The 22223-nt window shown below is 40.6% G+C and overlaps 1 protein-coding gene across 2 annotated transcripts; it reads left to right on the forward strand.

Annotated features, from left to right (window-relative positions):
- The first annotated feature begins 43 nt into the window (after positions 1 to 43).
- SLC25A32 (solute carrier family 25 member 32) lies at positions 44 to 19267 on the forward strand. Of its 2 annotated transcripts, none has more exons than XM_073330395.2 (7): positions 44 to 329; positions 4303 to 4453; positions 9928 to 10013; positions 11256 to 11416; positions 17472 to 17585; positions 18265 to 18410; positions 19109 to 19267. In XM_073330395.2, the coding sequence occupies exons 1-7, from the start codon at positions 152 to 154 to the stop codon at positions 19242 to 19244; spliced, it is 972 nt and encodes a 323-aa protein (XP_073186496.1). In that variant the 5' UTR covers positions 44 to 151; the 3' UTR covers positions 19245 to 19267. The 2 variants fall into 2 exon arrangements, with proteins under 2 accessions (XP_073186496.1, XP_073186497.1); XM_073330396.1 differs by lacking the exon at positions 44 to 329 and adding an exon at positions 450 to 678.
- The last annotated feature ends 2956 nt before the right edge of the window (positions 19268 to 22223 follow it).

Below are 22223 nucleotides of genomic sequence, written 5' to 3' on the forward strand. Positions count from 1 at the left end.
AGCTGACGTCGGGCTCACGTGACACCCTCCCCAATCCCAACGTGTTGCCCGGCTCCACCCACCAGCGAGGGAGCTTGGTCGGCGCCAGGGGCTAGCCCTCCCCTATCCTCTGTCTCTGCCACGGGGCTGGTGGTGCGGTGGGCGAGGGCTGATGAGTGCGGCTCAGGGCACGCGGGGGCCGGTGCGCGCGGTGGAGTCTCCGCCGGCCCCGCCCTTGCGGCCCCTGTTCAGACACGTGCGGTACGAGAGCCTTGTGGCGGGTCTGAGCGGCGGGGTCCTCTCCACCCTGGTGCTGCATCCGCTGGACCTGGTGAAGATCCGCTTCGCAGGTGAGGCGGGCCCCCTGCTCCCCCCGTTCCCCTGCAGAGGGGGCACCCTCCCTGGACGGGCCACTACGCCTGCTGGAGCCACTCCCACTGGGGAAACTGAGGCACGGTGCGTAGCACAGCCTGGCTTCCAGTCTGCCTCTTCCCACCTTCGCTTCAGAGCATGGATTTGCCATGCTGCCGGAAGGTTAGAGCGAGCTGCGCAGGGGCGTGGTGCGTGCGGTGCCCGCTCTCCTTCCCCGGCGCCTACGGCTCTCCGAAACCAGCCACGACTCGAGACTTCTAGTGGGAGCAAAGGTCGAGGGGACCGGGGGGCTGCGATTACAGCAAAGCCTGGGATTGCGAATGTACTGTAAGCACGATCCAGCACAATACTGAGTAACACTAAACTTTAACTCAGGGGTTTTCTGGGGGTCGGGACTCCTCAGGGGGTCACGAGGTTATGACATGGGGGATCGCGAGCTGTCAGCCCCCACCCCAAACCCTTCTTTGCCTCTAGCATTTATAATGGTGTTAAATGTATTGAAAGGTGTTTTTAATTTATAAGGGGGAGTTTCACTCAGACGCTTGCTATGTGAAAGGGGTCAGCAGTATAAAAGTTTAAGAACCATCGCAATTTTGGTACATTGACTGGATCTAAGCACCTGTCAGAATACACTTAACCTTAATACACTATTATAACAAGTATTCGGTTATCTTGTTCATATATGACATGCAATATTAAATTCCTTATGTGTTAGATTAATTTCTCCCATGGTACATAACTGGGGAGTTTTACTGACTTTAGATCCAATAAATTAAATAGTAGAGACAAAAGAGTATTTAATTTAATCATAGAATCATAGAATATCAGGGTTGAAAGGGACCTCAGGAGGTCATCTAGTCCAACCCCCTGCTCAAAGTAGGACCAATCCCCAACTAAATTTAGCCCCATTATTGTAGGCTGTGATGCTGGTCAGCAGAGAATGAAGTTGGAATTGCAGTTTCTCTGCAGGGAAGGGTGTCCTCTTCTTTCCGATGAGCTACTGTTGATGTGGCTGATGAGTTGTTCTTCTGAAGCCTCTATTTTATCACATCTGTTTATATATAGGTTAAACAACTGCCTAATTTCTTTATATTTATTTCAAATGGATTTTTGGATAATTTAGCCTCCAAAATTAAATGTTGTGAATTTTTGAATTTACAAAATATGTTTTCTGTAACATTTAAAGATTCAAGTAGAATTGTACTTTTTTGGTGAGGATTTAAACACTTTTTCTTACAGTTACAGATGGAGCATTGTGTCAAGCATATGGACACCTGGAAAATACAACTGACTGTGTAGAAGAAAAATTGACTAGATTTCTGTTTATTATGAAAATCTTATTGATATATTAGCAGCAGATAGAATAGGTGGTGAAAAATAAACTAGTTTCAGTAGTCTTAAAGGTCTGGTAACCCAAGATATTTTAACAGGACAGTGTCCCTTCCTCTAAATCTTATTTTTTCTGACATCTAATACCACATTTTTGCCTTATTTTGGCAGTGATAGCTAGCTAAACTTCTCTATACCTCAGCCCAGCTCTTATTCCTAACTGTCACAGACCCCTCTAAGTTTTGCATTCCAACTTTGTTCTTGGGCTTTGACAGTTCCATTTTCGATTGTATTTGTGATTTCCCACGCCTTGGATGCTGGCTGTTTCTCAAGAGCTTTATGGTATGACTAGACAAAAGTCTGTATTCCAAACCACTGAGACTTGGACTCCTTCCCTCACCAGAATGGGCCCTTTACATGCTCTTTTCTGATTCCCAGAAATAATTTTGGGGGGGAGGGGGTGCGCATTCTGATGCCTCAGGTTTTTTTCTGCGCCAAGACCTCACCAAGGATAAAACCTCTTCTCTGCTCCATGTGATTCCTGCTGCTTGTGGCCTCAGGTGGTAGGTTTTAGCCCACAACATCACCGTCAATCAGTGCATTTTGAGCTGTCCCCCTGAATTATTGGTTGGAACTCTGATGCCAAATATGTGTCCACCCCACCAAGATGAATTCTCACCAAACAGCATAGATGGGATTTCATTTTTCATTTACCTAAGCCAGGGTTAAACCCAGAAGAGTCTCCAGCCTCTGCCTTCAACCAGGAAGTGGAATTAGGGACTGAGAAATGAGGATCGTGATTAAAAAAAACCTAAACTATTAATTAAAGAGAAGTTTAAAAACAAGTTTAGGGTAGGAGCTCCCACACCTCCAAGATCTCACTAGATTTAATTAGGGTGGTTAAGAAACCGTTAAAGTGAAATGCAATTGATAACCTGAGATTAAGATTATATTGGTAAACAACAACTTCACTGACCACCCTAATGTATGTTCCAGGCTCTGACTCCCCTGTTGTTTTGAGGTCCTGCTGATCCATTTCTTTTTTCAAACTTGGTCTTTGTCAGAACATATTATGTACATGAGGCGGGTCAGAGAATGGATGTAATAAACAGAAAATGCTGTCTGTGTTTTAGTTACCAAACTACCATTTCTGATGGGGGCATAGTTTCTCTGCATAAGCAGGCCAGGAAGCCACTCTGGTGGCAAAATTTTGAGCTGACTTCCTTGTTGTGACACAGGCTTAACAGAGTTGGGAAAGTTTGCTTTAGTTTGAAGTTTAGGTCACTCTGAACCCCACCTCTGGTTCCTGCTTTCGAGGTAAATTCCTTGTATCGCAAATACTGTAGCCATTAATTTTACAGTCTTATATTATAGTAAGAGCAGAAGCAACTGCTATAGTGGCTATAGTCAAGGCTACACAAACATTTCTGTTCCATCTGAAATCTCTCAGGCTAAAACTTTCCATAACTTCCATCTTTTCTTAAGGTGAATGTCTTTGAAAGTTTGGGCTAAAAACAGTTCAGCTGTTGAATAGAAAAGGGCCAAAGATACACTTTGTTCTAATTTAAAAAAAAAAATGCAATGCAGCCCAAGTAGTGAGGAGCGGCAGAGAAAAAGTTAGAATTTAGCATGGAAATAGCCTTTGATTGTTCTGGTGAAAACTGATTTTGAATTGACCGGATCATGACCTGTTGAAAATCCTACATCAAACGTGGATGATACATTTTAAATGGGAATTTCTTGCTAAAGTCATTATAAAAATTCCAAGGGACGAAAATCGTTTGGGGGAGAAAAGTAGTATTTGTCGAGGACCACAAAAATGTCAAAGATTATAGGTTAGATGTAGCATAAAACTCTTACGGCATTAATAAGACAAACTCCGTCCTCTGTAAAACTGACAAAATGCTTTAAGTCAAGGACGCTACTCATCTAAGGTACACTGCAGCAGAGTTACCTTCTCAGTGAGAGGTGCTTCCATCCTGTTGACCTTAGGAAGTCTGCAGAACAACTGCATCAATCCATTGTACAGTTCCCCAAACCTTAACTCACATTCACCTTCGGAATACAGCTACAGTAGAACCTCAGAGTTACAAACACCAGAGTTACGAACTGACCAATCAACCACACACCTCATTTGGAACCAGATGTATGCAATCAGGCAGCAGCGGGGGGTAGGGGGGAACAAATACAGTGCAGTAGTGTGTTAAATGTAAACTGCTAAAAATATAAAGGGAAAGATTTAAAAAAATAGATTTGACAAGGTAAGGAAAATGTTTCTGTGCTTGTTTCATTTAAATTAAGGTGATTAAAAGCAGCATTTTTCTTCTGCATACTAAGTTGCAAAGCTGTATTAAGTCAATGTTCACTTGTAAACTTTTGAAAGAACAACCGTAACATTTTGTTCACAGTTACAAAGAAAACCTCCATTCATGAACTGTTTGTAACTCTGAGGTTCTAGTGTAAATAGTTATGCCAGCGGGTTCACTACAGCTTTCTTTAACACTGCACATTTCCCTGCTCAGCCTAGAGAAAAAGGTATTTGCTTTGTAGTGTTTATACCGCACACTTTTACTCTTTATGGAATGTTGGGGTTTTTTTCAGTGTAATCTCTTTTTTAAATAGTGAGTGACGGGTTGGAATTGAGACCAAAATACAAAGGGATTCTACACTGTTTGATCACTGTCTGGAAGCATGAAGGACTACGTGGCCTGTACAAAGGGGTAACTCCAAACATGTGGGGTGCAGGTGCCTCCTGGGGACTCTACTTTTTCTTGTAAGTGGATCTGTAGAATATTAATATTCTATGCAAAGTGATCCTTGAATATGCAAAGTGAATCCTTGCACTTTGATTTTGGGGAGATGGTGAGGGTGCATAAATATAAATGTTTCCCTTTGTCATCACTTGATATTTTAAGTCTTATTTAGACTGTAAGCAGTTTAGGACAGGGATCTGTAACTGTTGTAAAGTATAGTGCATGCCTTGGAGGGTAGTTTGGCCTAATGAATAGAGTACTGGATTGGAACCAGGGTGGATTGATTTAAATCAGTTTTAATCATCCTTTAACCAACTGTACTCATGATCTATTTTAACTTAATCACGTTTAATGTTGTCTTGCGTTTGTACTTTAGTTATTTTCCTAAAGAAAGATTCATTCTCACTGGTTGGTATAACCATTCAAAATGTTGATTTACAACTAGATAAAGTCTTGACATGCAATATGGTATGTTTTTGCTAATCAGGAGAATGCACTATGTCTATACACTTACTTAGCAATTATTTAGTGTAAAACACATTGAGTCTTGGGTTTCTTACATTTTTATTAGAAAATTGTGAACGATGCATTTTATTTATTAGATTATTAATTTTTATTTGCATCTTTTCTAAGTATTTGAATAGAAATTGAAACTCAAGTACACAAAAACAGCATTTTAAAATAGTTTTTATTAGTTAAATAAAACTACCTTAAATGTACTGGATACATAAGAAAAAGATCATCAAAACATGCTTTGTATTAAAACTTATTGCTTTATTAAGGAAATACTACAGTGAATTGACACAATTATTTCTGGTCACCATGTCCTTCAAGATTTTAGAAGTAGTAGATCTCATCCTCACACCCCATTTTTATTCATGGATTGGAAGAGGGAAAACAAGTTTTCCTGTTGTTTTTCCAACTTCCAATCAGATTCTTTACTTTGATTGAACTATTTGAATAGACTAAAATTTAAAAAAAAAAAGTCTCTGCACCTGCAGAAGAGGGTACTGCTGTCAATAGCTGGTTTATCACTTCAGCAAATTCTGGTTTCAGGTGCTTAGCCAGTGACTTTGACCAGGTCAGTGGTTCAGCTTTCTTTAAAACTTTGTCAGCAAACATAGAAAACATAGCAGTGTAGGTCTATTAGGGTCCTCAAGGTGAGGTAGTCCATCCCTTCACAGTGAGGTAGGAGCAAGTATACCTAGACCATCCCTAATAGTTGTTGGTCTAACCTGTTCTTAAAATCTTCCCATTGCAAGAATTCCATAAATTCCCTTGTAACCTATTCTAATATTTAATTTCCTTATAGTTAGAAAGTTTTTCTTAATTCTTAATATCTAACCTAAATCTTCCTTGCTATAGCTTAAGCTAATTAGTACTTGTCCTACTCTCAGTGGATATGGAGAACAATTGATCACTGTCCTCTTTATAATGGCACTTAACATTATTTGAAGACTGTTACTGATTCAAGTGCCCTCCCCTCTCCCCCTGCTGTGTCAGGACTAAACGTATTCAGTTTTTTAAAACCTTCCTCGTAGGTCAGGTTTTCTAAACCTTTCATTATTTTGTTGCTCTCCACTGTCCAATTTGTTCATGTTTTCTTAATGCCTGGTGAACACAACTGGACACAATACTCCAGCTGAGGTCCCCAGTGCTAAGTAGAGCAGAACAATTACCTTCTATGTCATACATACCACATTCCTATTAATACACCCCAGAATAATATTAGCCTTTTTCACAACTGCATCACATTGCTGGCTCATATTCAATTTGTGATCCACTATGCCCCAGAGTGTCTTTTCAGCAGTACTGCTGCCTAGCCAGTTATTTCCATTTGATTTTTCCTTCCAAAGTGTAGTACTTTGCACTTGCCTTTACTGACTTTCATCTTGTTGATGTCATGAAAATTCTCCAATTTGTCAAGGTCATTTTGAATTTTAATCCTGTCCTCCATAGTTCTTGCTACCCTTCTCAGCTTGGATTTTATAAGCATTCTCTCTGTTCCATTATCCAAGTCATCATCAATGAAAATGTTGAGGAGTTCTGTACCCAGGACAGAACTGCAGGGCCCCACTAGGTACATTCTCCTGGTTTGACAGTGAGCCATTGATAACTACTTTTTGAGTACAGTCTTTCAACCAGTTGTGCACTCACCTTATATTTATTTCATCTAGACTGTATTTCCCTAGTTTGCTTATAAGAATGTCACGTGGGAGAAGCCTTATTAAAATGAAGGTGTAGCACATCTATAGCTGTTCCCAACCACTAGGCCAATAACTGTCAAAGAAGGAAATTAGGTTGGTTTGGCAAGATTTGTTCCTGACAAATCTACGTTGGCTATAGCGTATTACCCTATTATCCTCTAGGTGCTTACAAATTGATAGTTTAATCATTTTATTCCAGTGTCTTTCTAGGTATCAAAGTTAGGGTGACTGGTCTATAATTCATTGGGTCCTCTTTGTTTCCTTTTTAAAGATAGGTATTAGGTTTGCTCTTTTCTAGTCCATTGTGATCTCACCTGTCTCCAATAAATCCTTGAAGATATTCACTAACGGTTCTGAGATTGCTTCAGCTAGTTCCTTAAATACTCTAGGGTGAATTTCATAAGGCCCTGCTAACCTGAACAAATTTAACTTGTTCTTTTCCTGTTCTGGCTTGTGTGCCTTCCCCTGTTGTAAATGTTATGTTAAGTGTCTGGTCACAATTAACCTTTTTAGTGAAGACAGGAGCAAAATAAGCATTAAAGAGTTCAGCCTTCCCAGTGTCATCCATTATTAGCTCTCCTTCACTGGTAAGTTGTGGACCTATGCTTGCCTTCTTCTTTTTCTTGCTCCTACTGTATTTATGGAACCTCTTCTTATTGCCTTTTACATCCCTTGCTAGGTGTAATTCATATTGTGGCTTAGCCTTTCTGATTTTGTCCTTGCATGCTTGCACTATTCTTTTGTACTCATCCCTTGCAATTTTTTCATATTTCTACTCTTTGTCGATTCCCTTTTGATTTTCAGGTCATTAAAGAGCTCCAGATGGAGCCATATTGGCCTCCTAATATTCTGTTTAGCTTTCCTTGGCATCAGGATAGTTTGTTGTGCCTTTAATATTGTCTCTTTGAGAAATCGACAGGTCTCCGGAACTCCTTTAACATGTACTACTTACATTAAAAAGTATGTTTTATTTCCTTTTTGTGGTTATAATTTCAAGTTTAATTTTTTAAAAATCAAATTTTTAATCTAAATCAGATTTTTCTTTTTCTTTTTTTTTATTATTGATTTTTATTCACTCTGTCTGGGATTCAGGAGACCTGGATTCTATTCATGGCTCTGCCACTGGCCTGCTGGGTGACCTTGGGCAAATTATTACCTCTATGTGCCTCAGTTTCCTCGTCTGTAAAATGGGGAGGATAATGATATTGACCTCCCTTGTAAAAGGCTTTGAGAGCTGATGGAAAGTACTGTATAAGAGCTAGGTTTTATTATTATGATGCTGCAGAAATATTAAATAACTTTACTTGTAGCTTGTCTGTCTTCAGTGGAAAATGGTGAACAGCAGATTCCCCAGGATCTGTACTGGTACCTGTGCTGTTCAACACATTAATTAATGATCTGGAAAAGGGAGTGAACCATGAAGCAGCAAAATTTGCTGCTGATAGAAAATTATTCAAGATAGTTCAGTCCAAAGCAGACTTTGAGGAGTTACAGAGGAATCTTACAAAACTGGGTAAGAAAATGGCAAATTAAGTGAGATCTTGGAGTAACTGTGGATAGTTCTTTGAAAACTTCCACTTCATGCCCAGCAGCAATCTAAAAGTCTCTCAGTATGTTAGGAACTATTCGGAAGGGGATAGAAAATAAGGCAGAAGATACAATACCACTTTATAAATCCATGATGTGCCCACACCTGGGATACTGTGTCCAGTTCTGTTTGTCCCCTCTCAAAAAGGATATAGTGGAACTGGAAAAGGTTCAGAGAAGAGCAACAAAGATAATCAAGGGTATGGAATGGCTTCCATATTAGGAGAGACTAAACAGATAGGGGGTGTTCAGCTTGGAAAGGAGATTTCTAAGGAGAGAGATGAGGGGTCTATAAAATCATGAATGGTGTGAAGAAAGTGAATAGAAAAGTGAAACCCTTTCCAAAAACTAGGGGTCACCCTATGAAATTGATAAGTTTAATACAAACGAGGAAGTGCTTTTCACACAACATGCAATTAACCTGTGGAACTTATTGCCATGGGATGTTGTGATGGCCAAAAGTATAACAGTTCGAAAAAGAACTGGATTGGTTCATGGAGAATAGGTCCATCAATGACTATTAGCCAAGCTCCCTGTGTGCCCCCACCCGCGTCGCCTACGTCCGGGCCAGGGGTGGGCAAACTACAGCCTGCAGGCCAAGATTGCCCCCCCTGGTGCCGCGAGTGCCGCGCTGCTCCTGGCATCACGTCCCTGTGGGGGTTGGGGTGGCACAGAGGGCTCTGTGCGTTGCTTCCAGGCACTGCCCCCTGCAGCTCCCATTGGCCAGGAACGGGGAACCGCAGCCAATGGGAGCTTCGGAGAAGGTACCTGGAGGAGCAGCAAAAGCAGCGCATGGAGCCACGTGCCCCACCCCTCCTCCAGGGGCCACAGGGACGTGGTTCTGGCTGCTGAGCGGGGCCAGGGCAGGCAGGCAGGGAGTCTGCCCTGACCGCTGCCACCCTGGAGCCGCTCTAGGTAAGCGGCGCCTGGCCGGAGCCTACACCCCTCCTGCACCCCAACTCCCCGCCCTGAGCCCCCTGCCGCACCCTGCACACCTCCTGTACCTCAACTCCCTGCCCTGAGTCCCTGCCGCACCCTGCACCCCCTGGGGGCAGGGAGGGAGCAGAGTTGGGTTGGGGACTTCAGGGAAGGGGTTGGAATGGGGGCGGGGCCTCAGGGAAGGGGTTGGAATGGGGGCGGGGCCAGGGGCAGTGTGGGGGTGTCAGTGATGAGGCCCTCAGGCCAATGCTGTAGTCCTCATGTGGCCCTCGTGGTCATTTGAGTTTGAGACCCCTGATCTAGAGCTTATTCTCTTCTGACTTCCACCTGTTCACCTCCCAGTGAAAGTTCACTCAAAATCCAGAATGCAGACCAGAGGGCATGAGGTCAATCCAGCAGATAAAGATTGATGTAATGTAGTGCTAGAAAATGAATACCTACCACCTAGGTTTTATGAAGAGGCAGTCTTTTGTCTTATAAGCATCTCATACAAACTAATTCTTCGCTTAAGATAAAAATTACAGGGTGCAGTCCCGTTGTTGTCATCTAGGAATATTCTGTCACTTTAAAGAGTACTGTTGTAAAAGATATTTAAATAGCCTAAAGCTACAATTCAGCAATTTGTATTGCATCTGACTGAGACAGGTTAATCTCTGACTCTGTCTGCTCTCTAATGGGCAATGGTGCATAAAGTAATCTTTAAAAACCTTTTCCTAAATGATCTGTATTTCTTCTATCTAAATATGTTTTACCTCTTCCAGCTATAATGCCATCAAAGCCTACAAGGAGGAAAGAAAGCTGGAAGGTCTTGGTGCAACCGAACACCTAGTGTCAGCTGCTGAGGCCGGTGAGGAAAATGCAAGCGAGATTAATGTTTACCTTCAGCCTGTCCATATGCTGTTTTTGCCTTTGTCTGTCAATGTTGCTTTTTCTTCCAGATGGCAAGTGCAAGTGTTTCAGTCCAGCTGCATTCACTTATAAAGTAATAAATAATTTAATACTGTTTGGTTGGACAGCTGTGTGTTCTACATTTTTATTCATAAATAGCAACCACTAAAATGTTTTATGGCTGCCTAGCCCTCTTTTCTTAATATTTTATACAAATTCTAGTGCATAAACTATATGCAGCTGTTCAATAAAAGGCCAAAATTTATTAAACACATCCTTGTAATATAATGTATTAGTGTTAATTTTGTGCACTTAGAATGACACACAAAAGCAGATATAGGACCAATCAGGCACCCATTGAAGGCAGTACAATAACTTGGTTGGCTTTAATAAGCAGTGGATTGGACCTGTAGTGTCAATAAGATCTTGAATTCAGATACATTTAATTCTTAAAGAATAAAATGGATCTGAATTCCAGAACTTATCGACACTACAGGTCCAATCCAATGCTCAAAATATCTTACCTACAAAATAAAAATATCTGATCTCTGCAATTTTTAATCTAAGTCATTTCTAGTGTTCTTGTACACATTTCTTTGATATAGATGGTAATCTTGGAGCTTTGGAAGAGTTCTTGTTGCAGTATTACAATTTAATGTATATCCTTAGTTTGTCATTACTTTACAGTCCTATGACTTAAAGTAATCTGTAAAGCTACATCAGGTCAAACATTCTGACAGAGCGAGGTGGTTCATTACATGGACACTTTATTTCTGTGCCCCCTTGTTTAATTTTGAAATTTTGTGTGCCATAAGGCTAAATTGAGATAATTAAAGCACAAATAAAATAATACTAGCTGCTTATGTCCAGATTCCACCATTTGGACCCTGGTGGACTAAAGGAGGAGATATCCACTAGCCCCAATGTAAAGGATACACAGGGAGCCCTGTGGTCTGCAGCATGCTTTTCTGCACAGACTCCCCAAATTGTACCAGTTTCCCCTCCCACCCTCTGTTCAGCAGAACTGTTGCAGCAGGATTTGGCTCTCAAAGTTAAGAGGAAAAGAGTGGGATGCTTACATTTTTCTTGTTTAGTGCTCTTGTAGGATGGGGGGGTGTGTGTTTTGTACTGAATTGAACAAAGGGGTACAAACTTTCAGAGTGGCATTCATAATATTAGTCTAACTTCCATCTGTTCTTAGGAGTCATGACCCTCTGTATCACAAACCCAATATGGGTAACGAAGACACGGCTTGTGTTACAATATGATGCTGGCATTGATTCATCAAAGCGCCAGTACAAAGGAATGTTTGATGCTCTTATAAAGATATACAAGCTCGAGGGTATACGTGGTTTATACAAGGTAATATAATTTGACATAATGGAGAAGAATTCTGGAATTTATCATGGGTGTAATAGCACTGTGGCTCTTGTGGAATTGGAAAGTTGTTACATGTTACTATAAAAGCTACCTTTCATCATCTCATAAGCCTATTTCTACCACACCAGAGGATTGCAGCAAAAAAAGCTTATAATGGTAAGTAAAGGTTGCAGAAGGATAAGCAGTAGTGAAACTGGAAGAGGGAAGACTATGGGGTACGTGGACAAAAGCATTGTGGGCTGAAACTCAGATGAGAGGAATATGACTAAAATAGAAAAGTTGAATCGAGAACTGCTTTTGTTTAATGATCATGAATTTTTCTTCTGTAGTATTCTCTTCTAGTCGTTGGAGGAGAGAGGTGGTGGCAACAGAGCATAATTTCTAGGGCAGATTGGTGCTGTTACTGGTCAAACTGTTCCCCGTCATCCAATCCCATCTCTCTGTCTGTCTTTCTGACATCTCATGAATGTCCAACCATCATCTTAAATGCAGTGTGACTGAAACAGAGTTATTAATCTTCCCTCCATTACTATGGACAATACTGCAGTCGCCTCCCACATCCCATTCCCAGGCATTTAGGCCTGTAATGTGTCATCTTCAGCTCTGGATCCACACATTTTGTAGGATTTTAAATTTGGCTACAACTACTAGCTACACAACTGCAAATATGGCTTTTATTCTTTTGGTGTGAGAATTTATTTAGGGAAACAAAATACCAGCTTGATTTGAACTTGGTTCTGCGTTCCTTCCTTCAGGCCATGACATTAGGACAGTCATGGATACCTTGGAGACCTGAAGAACTCTGGTTCTTCTAATCCAGCTAATGCGGAGGAACAGGCTTACTGACTCTTAGCAACTATGGGTAGGTTACTGAATGTTAATCTCCCTTATTTGCTGCGGGAAACCTGATCCCAGTCTCTGAGATTGTTGTAGCAGGTACCAATGAATGCCACGTTCTGATAACTCTGAAACAAAATATTTCACTTACTCCTTAACCTGAAGTTGCTGGGATTCTTTGGTGTGCCTGGATAAATGTTTGTTCTGTTCCATGTAGATCAGTTCTAATTTCTTGCATCTGTTAGGACTTCTTAAATTCTGTTCCATTGGGTTGCCTTTCAGATTTTCCATGTGTTTAGTATGTGTCTTGGCTTTGGATGCTTCTCTCTAATGCTAATCTTACGTGCAAGAGTAGGCATCCAAGCTAGGTACTTCCTTTGAAAGAGCCTATAATAGCTGTTATCTAAAGAAGGTTACCCACATAAGTATCCACATCAAGCAACTTTTGCTTGAGATTAGGCCTGTTTCAGCCTGTTATATTCTAGTCTAGAGTAGTTAAGGCCTTTTCTTTTTAAAGAAATTAAAGCATGGAATGACTTTCCCTGCTGCTTCATCCTCTGTGCGCCATGTTTGAAGCTTTGTGAAGTTTTGTTTAGTATGAACTAGAGTCTGTGACCTACGAACACAAAGCTTCAGAGTAACAGCCGTGTTAGTCTTTATTCTCAAAAAGAAAAGGAGTACTTGTGGCACCTTAGAGACTAACTAATAGCTTACCAGCAGGAGAGTGAGGTAGGGGGAGAGAAAACCTTTTGTAGTGGTAAACACCCATTTTTTCATGGTTTGTATGTATATAAACATCTTCTGTATTTTCCACAGTATGCATCGATGAAGTGAGCTGTAGCTCACGAAAGCTTATGCTCAAATAAATTGGTTAGTCTCTAAGGTGCCACAAGTACTCCTTTTCTTTTTGAGAACACAAAGCTGTATTCAGTATTCTCTTCAGATAACCATTTTTGCAGATGAATAAGGTACACTTCCTCATTCTCCACAGTTGTGTCTAACTGATTCTTATCTCTCATATTTCACTGCCTATGTTTCTCTTCTTTAGCTTGTGGGCTGCAGTCTTCCTCTGGTGGATGAGTGACTTGGAATCTAGCCCTCCAGCCAAACCACAGTAAAGAGTTCTCCGTCTGGACTCTAATTATCCCAAAAGCAAAATGCATCTCTTTCGCACCCCACTTACCCAGGGTTGCCCTCTCTGAACTGAACAGTTTCTTTTGCAATCCCTGAAAAAGCTTTCTCTTTAGCCTGTTGTGCACATGGCCTTGCATCCACAATTTTCAGGCCTGCCTGGGATTGGTAGTTCATTTGCCCTGTTGATACAGGGTTCCTCAATAACTTGCCTTTCCTGAATTAAGCAGGTTTTTTTTTTTTTCTTGATCCTCCCCAGGCCAAATCAGTAGTCATTCTATTGATGCGGGGTGAAGGAGGCTTCATTCAACCCAGCTTGTGGTCCCAAAATAAGCACAAGTGCCCAGTGCCAGGTCTCAAGCCTGCACCCTTACTATATTGCCTCAGGCCTTTTCCTTCAGATACTTGATGCTCAAGTTCTGTTCTCTTCACCTGCCTGTTTCTTTAGTCTATCCACAAGGTTGTTTCTTTGGTGAAGAGACCAGAGAGAGGGGCTCTGCCAAACTGAGGCAAGAATAGTTCTCTGTTTATAGCCTAGCTGTCACATGATATGCCCTGCCCATCATTGCCTCCTGGAGACTTCATCTGCCAGAATTCCCTTGTTTGAAAGGGTTGAGGCCCAGTAAACAGCAAGCTGGTCTTACCAGGTCTTAAAAGAGCCAGCACAGTAATCCCAGGCCTGAGCATGCCAAATCATGATTTAGGCCCCAAAAATATCATGAGGTTGGCTTAAAAATAATGAGATTTAAAATATACTAATTTTTTTGGTTCTCTATTTGACTTGGTGACTTCAAGGTTCATGTTCTTTAGCTTTTCTCCATAACCATTAGGGCTAAAATCTTAAATTAAAAAATAAACAGATTCTCATATAATCACAAGACCCCAGGTGCTGGGGTTTTAAGAAAAACACCGAATATTGTGAAACTCATAATAAAATCACTTGAGTTAGCATGTCAGCTATATAGTCCATTTTGTGTTTTTCCTTAGATTAAAGCTACTGATTAACAATAAATCCTTTGTTGAGCGGATATGTAAACATATCTTGAAAGGGACTATAGCAGAGATTTTTTTTTTAAGTATCATGCCTTGGCTACTGCAGTCTCCTCCTCAGATGCCTCCAAACTTGCATCCTTCGAGATCATCTGAGTTCAGGGTGAAGTGACAGCAGCAATTAGAAATAAAAAAGCAAAATGTAACACATGGAAAAGGAGGGAGTAGATAGCTTCCCTTATCAATTTTTTGCACTTCATAATTTGTAATTCATTGATTCCAAAGAATACAAGGGAAAAATCCATGGCTGGCAGGGCTAAGGACAATAAGTAGACGTTTTTAATTATATTGGGAACAAAATCCTAGCAATGATATAGACCCATTGAAATGCTATAATTGTTGATTATGGAGAAAAGGAAGAAGTGTTCAATAAATATTTCTGTTCTGTATTTGGAAAGAATCAGGATGATGCTCTCATCATATGACAATGATAATACATTCCAGTCCATCAGTAACTGAGAAGGATGTTAAACAACATCTGCTAGTGATAAATTTGTCTGAGTGCAAGTTATCCAGGCGTGCTGATGTGAGAGTCCTAAAAGAGTTGGCTGAATAAGGGAAAAGCTGACATTGAATTCAACTGGTCGAGTAGTAAAAGATGGGAATATAATTAATGCTAGTCAACATGTGTTTAGGGAAAATAGGTCTTGTCAAGCTTGATATTCGTCATCTTTTAGATTAAAAGTTTGATAAAAGTAATTGCGTAGATATAATATACATAGTACAGCGCAACATTCTCATTAAAAAATTAGCATTATATAGTCTCTATAGAATTCACATTAAATGGATTAAGAAGTGGATAACTGATAGATCTCAAAAAGTAGTCGTCAGTGAGGAATTTTTGAATGTAGGGGTGTTTCTAGTGGGGTTCCACAAGGATTGGTAGTAGGCCCGATGCTATTCAGCATTTTCATCAGCAACAAATAAATAATATAAAATCACTACTGATAAAACTTGCAGAATTGCTGGGCCGAGCTTCCCTTAAAAGGCCAGCCATCCTGTGATGTATTCACAAGAACGGAACCTGGCGACTGGCAAGTAGTGATCACTGCTAATAACTGGCTAAGAACCTGAACTCATTCTTTTGGATTTGTTACCTTGTCTCCCCTAGCCAATTATTTGTCTTGTCCGCTTGTAGCATAGTCTAAAAGACATGACTTCTCCCCGTCCTGCATTCCCCCAAGCACCTCAGAAGGTACACACTCGGGAGGGGTTGGGTGTGCTTGACCTCTTGAGGTCCAGGGTCATTTTGCCATTGTGGGTCTCTGTGTTGAACTCACAACTCCCCGCACTGTAGATCTGGATTATTCAAACTGCTACTCCATCAGCGGTGCCTCCTGGGAAATAATGGGTAACCCACCCTAACGGGATACCATACTCCATTCATAAATAAGTACACAATTCTCAAATTACCAAACAACTCCAGTAAGCTTTATATAAACAATAGAAATTATAAACACAAAAAATGTCAAGAACAAAATATACTAAATAAATATATATGAACATGGATAGTTTTTTTTAAATATATACAAAGCCGTCTGTAGAGGATGCTCTAAACCTCTTTTTATATCTCTTTTGGTCACTTAAAACAACCACCCACAAAGTCTCCCTGACTCTAGTTATTATGTCAGCCCTCTAACACAGGGGTTCTCAAACTGGGGGTCAGGACCCCTCAGGGGGTCACGAGATTATTACATGCGGGTGCGGTCGCGAGCTGTCAGCCTCCACCCCAAACCCTACTTTGCCTCCAGCATTTATAATGGTGTTAAATATGTTAAAAAGTGTTTTTAATTTATTGGGGGAGGGGTCTCGCTCAGAGACTTGCTATATAAAAGGGCTCACCAGTACAAAGGTTTGAGAACCACTGCTCTAACGTGTCAGTCCCAAGTCCAGGTACCTATCAATGGTGCACTTGTAGACATTGCAGGCACTGTGGCCTGGTGTCTTGTCTGAGGGGGTCCAGTGATCCACAGAGCGATCTGAATCTTGGAAATAGCTGGGATGATCTGAATCCTTCTCTTCTGGGGTAACAATCTTAGACACCAGCTTTTTGCTTTTCCTCCTGGGTGAAGTAACTGTTCGTGATCAGGCTGTTGGCTGTGGCAGCCAGCTGAACTGTTCATCAGGCAGTCACTGCCCTCAGAGTGGCATGGCAGACCCTGTGGAAGCCCAGTTCAATGGAGTTTCCCAACTAAGGATTGGGAAAATTGGAAAAAAAAAAAAGTCAATCTGTGAGGGGAGCTGGATGCTCCCTTCCTGTCTGGTGCTCTCCGCCACCATCTCACTCACCCTTTCCGATGTCGCCTTAAAGGAGGGGCTACCTCCTCCTTGTCTCTTTCTCAACTATTTGTAGTGTTTTAGTCGTGCTGGTCCCAGGATATTAGAGACACGAGGTGGGTGAGGTAATAGCTTTCATTTTATTTTATTTAGAAGAGCTCTGTTTAGCTGGAAAGTTTGTCTCTCTCTCCAACACAAGTTGATGCAATAAAAGATATTGTCTCATCCACCTTGTCTATCTACACTGTTACCCAGAGGGATACAGAACCATCTTCTCTCTCCCAGATCCCTGGGGTAGAGAACCAATCAGAAGTCCCCTGTGTCGGGACATCTGGAGCTGCTGGTTTAGTTTCCTCCTTCCAGCCTCCTCTCTGCTTAAGAGAGGGTTGACTGACAACAGAGCAGCAGTGCTTCTGGGATGCAGTCTTCAGCCCTGGCTGGCCCAGATAAGTTTCACCCCCTTATGGCAAGGAGGCGGGGGGGGGCGGTTTACAGCTGTAAACTCTGTGTGGCAGGGGCTGATGTTTAGATAGACGTTTTTGTATGGTATGTAGCACAACAGGGCCGAACCTGGTTGTAGTCTTTAGGTTTTACAACAATATAAATGAGTTGTGTGTATTGGGAGGGGAGCGCAGAGCATATGTTGGAATAAGCAGATGCAAGCAGGTTGTCTAGCTTTCAAGGGTTACAGATTAACCTGTTTTTTTTTGTTGTTTTTGTTTTTTTAATAAAAATGTTTTAGGGATTTGTGCCTGGTCTGTTTGGAACTTCACATGGAGCACTTCAGTTCATGGCATATGAAAATCTGAAATTGAGATACAATAAGCATAGAAACAGACTATTGGATACAAAATTGGTAAGTTGCCTAAAATCGAAACATTTATCTTTTTATAGTATGTGAGTATATGGAAACCAGAACTGTAGATCTAGAACATAGATCAGATGAGAGTGTACTGTTTGTGCAATTGCCACAAACTACCAATTGGTTAGCTATTAATGTTATGTTAACTTTTGGCAGATCACATAGGAAAAATAAGGAAAATACTCATTGTTTTTTCACTTTCGGTACAAATTACCTCATCACAAGACAGTTAGCACTGTTTTTTTACATGTTGGAGTAATCTACTTTTCATCTGAGAACTTGGGAAATCTTGTTTGTTTTTGTTTTGTTGTTAAATTAACTTTTGGGAGAATGCTTGTAGTTCCACAAATATAAACAAATAAAAAAGTAGCTATACCAAAAAAGTAATTTATAATATACTTTTTAGGATATTACTTAAGTATGCTATTGAACTTGTGGTATAAATGAGAGCATCCAGTATAATCAGGTTTTACACCAAAATAAGTACATCTAATGCTAGTATTAATGTGTAATAAACATCAGCACTTCTTGGAACCTGTATACCCTTCTTATAGAAAAAAAATCTAGAGTACTGCTCCGTTCATGCTTTAAAAAGCAGTGTGATCGTTCCCAGCATTTTTAGTTGTCTGTAATTTGACTTAAACTAACATTGGTAACTTTCTTACAATTTTAGACTGCTTTAGAATACATTACCATGGCAGCACTATCCAAAATATTTGCTGTATCAGCAACATACCCATATCAAGTAGTGCGAGCTCGTCTTCAGGATCAACACAATCGGTACTCTGGAATGGTTGATGTTATTCGCAGGACATGGAGGTAGGCATAGAGAAGTAAGAATGCAATTCTGTGAAAATGACCTCACCTTAATCAACAGATCTGCTCCCGGTCTGTAGTCAGTGTTGTGTCTGCTGACTTCAGTGACACATTTTTATTACTGTTTTTTTTCTGTTAGCTGTGTTGGTTCTGCAGGGCCAAGTGTGAATTGGATTCTGTTCCTCCTAGTACATCACCTGCTCAACGGAGTTATTTACTTAGGGCTTGTCTTCACGTACAGCACTACATCAGCACAGCTGCACTGGTGCGCCATTGCAGCACTTTAGTGAAGACGCTAACATACTATTGGGAGAGCTTCTCTCCTCAGCCTAGTTAATCCACCTCCCCGAGAGGCGGTACCTATGTCAATGGGAGACGGTCTCGCGTTGACATAGCAGTTTCTACAAGGAGGGTTCGATCAGTGTAACTACATTGCTCAGGGGTGTGGTTTTTTCGAACCCCTGAGCGATGTAGTTATACTGCTATAGATCTGTAGTGCAGACCTGGACTTAGTTAAATCTGTACAAACTCTTCGTAGTCAGTGGGGTTGCACAGGTGCAAGGGCTAGAATTTGAAGACAATGGATAGGTGTAAAACTGAATATTGGGGACGGGGAGAGACATCCTGGGCTTCCATGTTTGTTTGTCTCAGTGATTTTTCATTCAAATCTGCTTAAAAATGTTCTTTCCCACCCCCCAAAGGAAAGAAGGAGTTCATGGATTTTACAAAGGGATCGTCCCCAATGTGATCAGAGTGACTCCTGCCTGCTGCATTACCTTTGTAGTGTATGAAAATGTATCAAATTTTTTGCTTAATTTTAGAAAAGAGAATAATTAAATTAAGCTAGAAGTTTGCATCCAGTGGAGTTTACTGTCCTTTATTTTTTGAAACTTGTAATCCGAGAGAAATATTGTACAACTGTCTAGCTTGAGATTGTGAACTGCTCCAGTAATCAATGCAAGAATTTGGAGAGAACAACCCAAACTGCCTTCTCTTCTATTGGAGCTCTCCTGACCCCTCTATTTCCCTCTTCTCTGTGAATCAGCAGCCTCTGCCTGAAACAGCTGTTCCCATTCCAACCTTAAAACAGCACAGTGACTGTAAAAAGCCAGTCTTGCAACAGCCATGTCCTTCAGTGAACTGATCTCTCTAAATCAGCTTTTCCTATACAAGCGCAAGAAGCTGATGATGTCCAGGGTTAATTGAGTGGGTTTGTAAGGACATCAAAAGTTGTGACAGGTTCCAGATGTATCAAACACAGGGCCTCTCTTTGGCTGTGACCCAACAGAACTGTGTACATGCTCGTCCTCATGGTGGTCTGGAGTTTTCTAAATCCCATCCATGTGTAATTTGTCAGGTTTCAGAATGACGAATGCCCTGACTGCAGTGTGTGTGCAGTGCAAACCCTGACTCACTGGAGGAGACTGTGCGGGGGACAGCACAAACATTTAATTGGGGATTGGTCCTGCTTTGAGCAGGGGGTTGGACTAGATGACCTCCTGAGGTCCCTTCCAACCCTGATATTCTATGATTCAGAGTACCTTTAAGGTACAGTGTGGCTGGAGACAGTAAGGAGGAGGGCTGTTCACCCAGCCCATTATATTAAAATCTGCTAGACCTCCAGTTTTAGTATAATGTCCAAGGCATATTGCAAAATGTTTGCAGCATCAGACCTAAATCAGCGGTTAATGTGTCGCTGGCCACTTCTCCAGTTTTTCCTCTTTAGAGGGAAAGATAAAGTCCCTCTTAGTTACAGAGATTACATGTAAACTCCAGGTTGAGTTTCAGACACATAGACATGTTTAATAAATAGCTTGATGCTTTTGCACTAGTTTTTGTAAATAACAGTAGTTTTCAAAGTCTTATTTTAAAGATGGATATTTCAAAATGTTGGTCTTATTTATTCAGGTTATTGCTTAATACCACAGCGTAGTCTTCCACCATAAGCACCATTTGAAACAGCGGTGGCATCCCAGGGGTCAGGATCAAGGGTACATGCTTTTCAGACTTTAGTTATTTTTAATTCTGCATCAGGAAAATTCTTTAACTACAATGAAAGCATTCAATTGTTTTGTATAAAGTATCAAATGAGAGTCAGGAGTTAATAAATGTAAATACAAGAATTATTCAGCCTGTAAGTTAAATAACTTGGAGCCAGGCAACTGGTTTACCTTTTTTATTGCTTAGGAAATTGATTATTCTGGAAGCTCATCCTTTCATAGTAAGCTAATGTAACTTATGACAAGTTCCTTATACATAAGAATTAATTTGGAGCTGAGGAATTGATTTCATTTTATGACCCTGGAATTTAGGACATTGCAAACGTTAAAATGTTGAGCATTCTTAATTCAACCATTTGAAGAGTAGCTTGATATTGAGAGGAATGTTTGTTTCAATTGACTAATCTGACTGCCTTCTTGGGTAATCTTTTGTGCATGTTTAAGGCTTTAATAACTAAGCTTCTTGGGGCAGGGACTATCTTTGTTCTGTGTTTGTACGACACATAGCATTGTGGGGTCCAGGTCTGTGACTAGAGCTCCCAGGTGCTACAGTAATACAAATAATAAATAACCCATTTCTACTCCCACTCACACAGACCTGAGAACATAAATGTCTAAATTATGAAATTGCTGGCATTCAGCGGAGATGGGATACTGTTAGGGTTCCATTAGCTAGCCTTCTTTATTATATAGGCATTTTTTATATTTACATTTGAATGATAACTGAACTTACTCTAAGGCCACCATGTGAATTACGAAGCTTAACATCTCTGTATAATGCAGTTGTTAACTTTGTGTGCCTTATGAGGTTTTTATTTAAGAACATATCAAGTACATAATATGTAGGACTAATTCAATAGGGCATTGTGGTGTTAACCACTCGAAGATCAGAATATACTTTGAAATCCCATGAAGACAGTGGCAATGAACAAAGGTCTGGGGAGATCTATCAGCTGTATAGCTTGCTGGACTTCAGCAGCAGCACTGATGATATTTCCAGGTAGAAGAGCCTGACAGCCCTCCTAGCTTTAGGTTCGTTTATATAGTACCAACTTACTGCAAAATGGAGGTAGAAATTTGAGAGGGAAATGCTGTGACAATCTTAAAGAAATATGTATTGTATATTCTCTTCAGAACGTCGCTGAGCCAAAGTATTTCTTTTAAAAAAGTTAAAATGTGAATCTAAGCTGTGCAGGATTTTTTCTTTTTAATTCTAGGGAAAATTAGTCATTACACTTTCGCATGTTATACATGCTTTGTGACTTTTCCTTTGGTTTGGCTTGGCTCTTCAGTGCAAAATTTGAGTTCTTTCTAACCACTTAACTTTTTTTTACGTTGTAAAAATTTAAGAGCCCTACTTTTGTTGGTACTGTCACTTGACAGCTGCATTTTGGAGTGAATACTTAAAATGCTACAGTTAGCTATGAGACATGCTGAATGATCAACATGATCATTTTATCTAGTCTTATGAGACTGAACACATCACCTTTGTAGCGTGATTGCTTCCAACACTTGCAAACTATTCTGAAGGCCATACAGAGTGAGGCATTTGAGCCTACCCTTATTTATTTTCTCCATTTCTATTAATGTATAACGCACTTCATACTTTTGTGCTGCTGATTTATAATTATCTTAGCACCAAGGTGATACATGGTGACTGGCTAAGAAGACTCTGAAATAAACTAGTTTGTTGGGGAAATTAAATACCTTAATAATTAAGGTAAATCAACATTTGTTGTAGTAAAATTATCCAATATATTCACCATTATTAGTCTTCTTCAGTGAAACTGACTTTCATACTAAAAATAAATTGGGT

Source organism: Lepidochelys kempii, chromosome 2 (genome assembly GCF_965140285.1).
Source record: "Lepidochelys kempii isolate rLepKem1 chromosome 2, rLepKem1.hap1, whole genome shotgun sequence".
Classification (NCBI taxonomy): Eukaryota; Metazoa; Chordata; order Testudines; family Cheloniidae; genus Lepidochelys; species Lepidochelys kempii.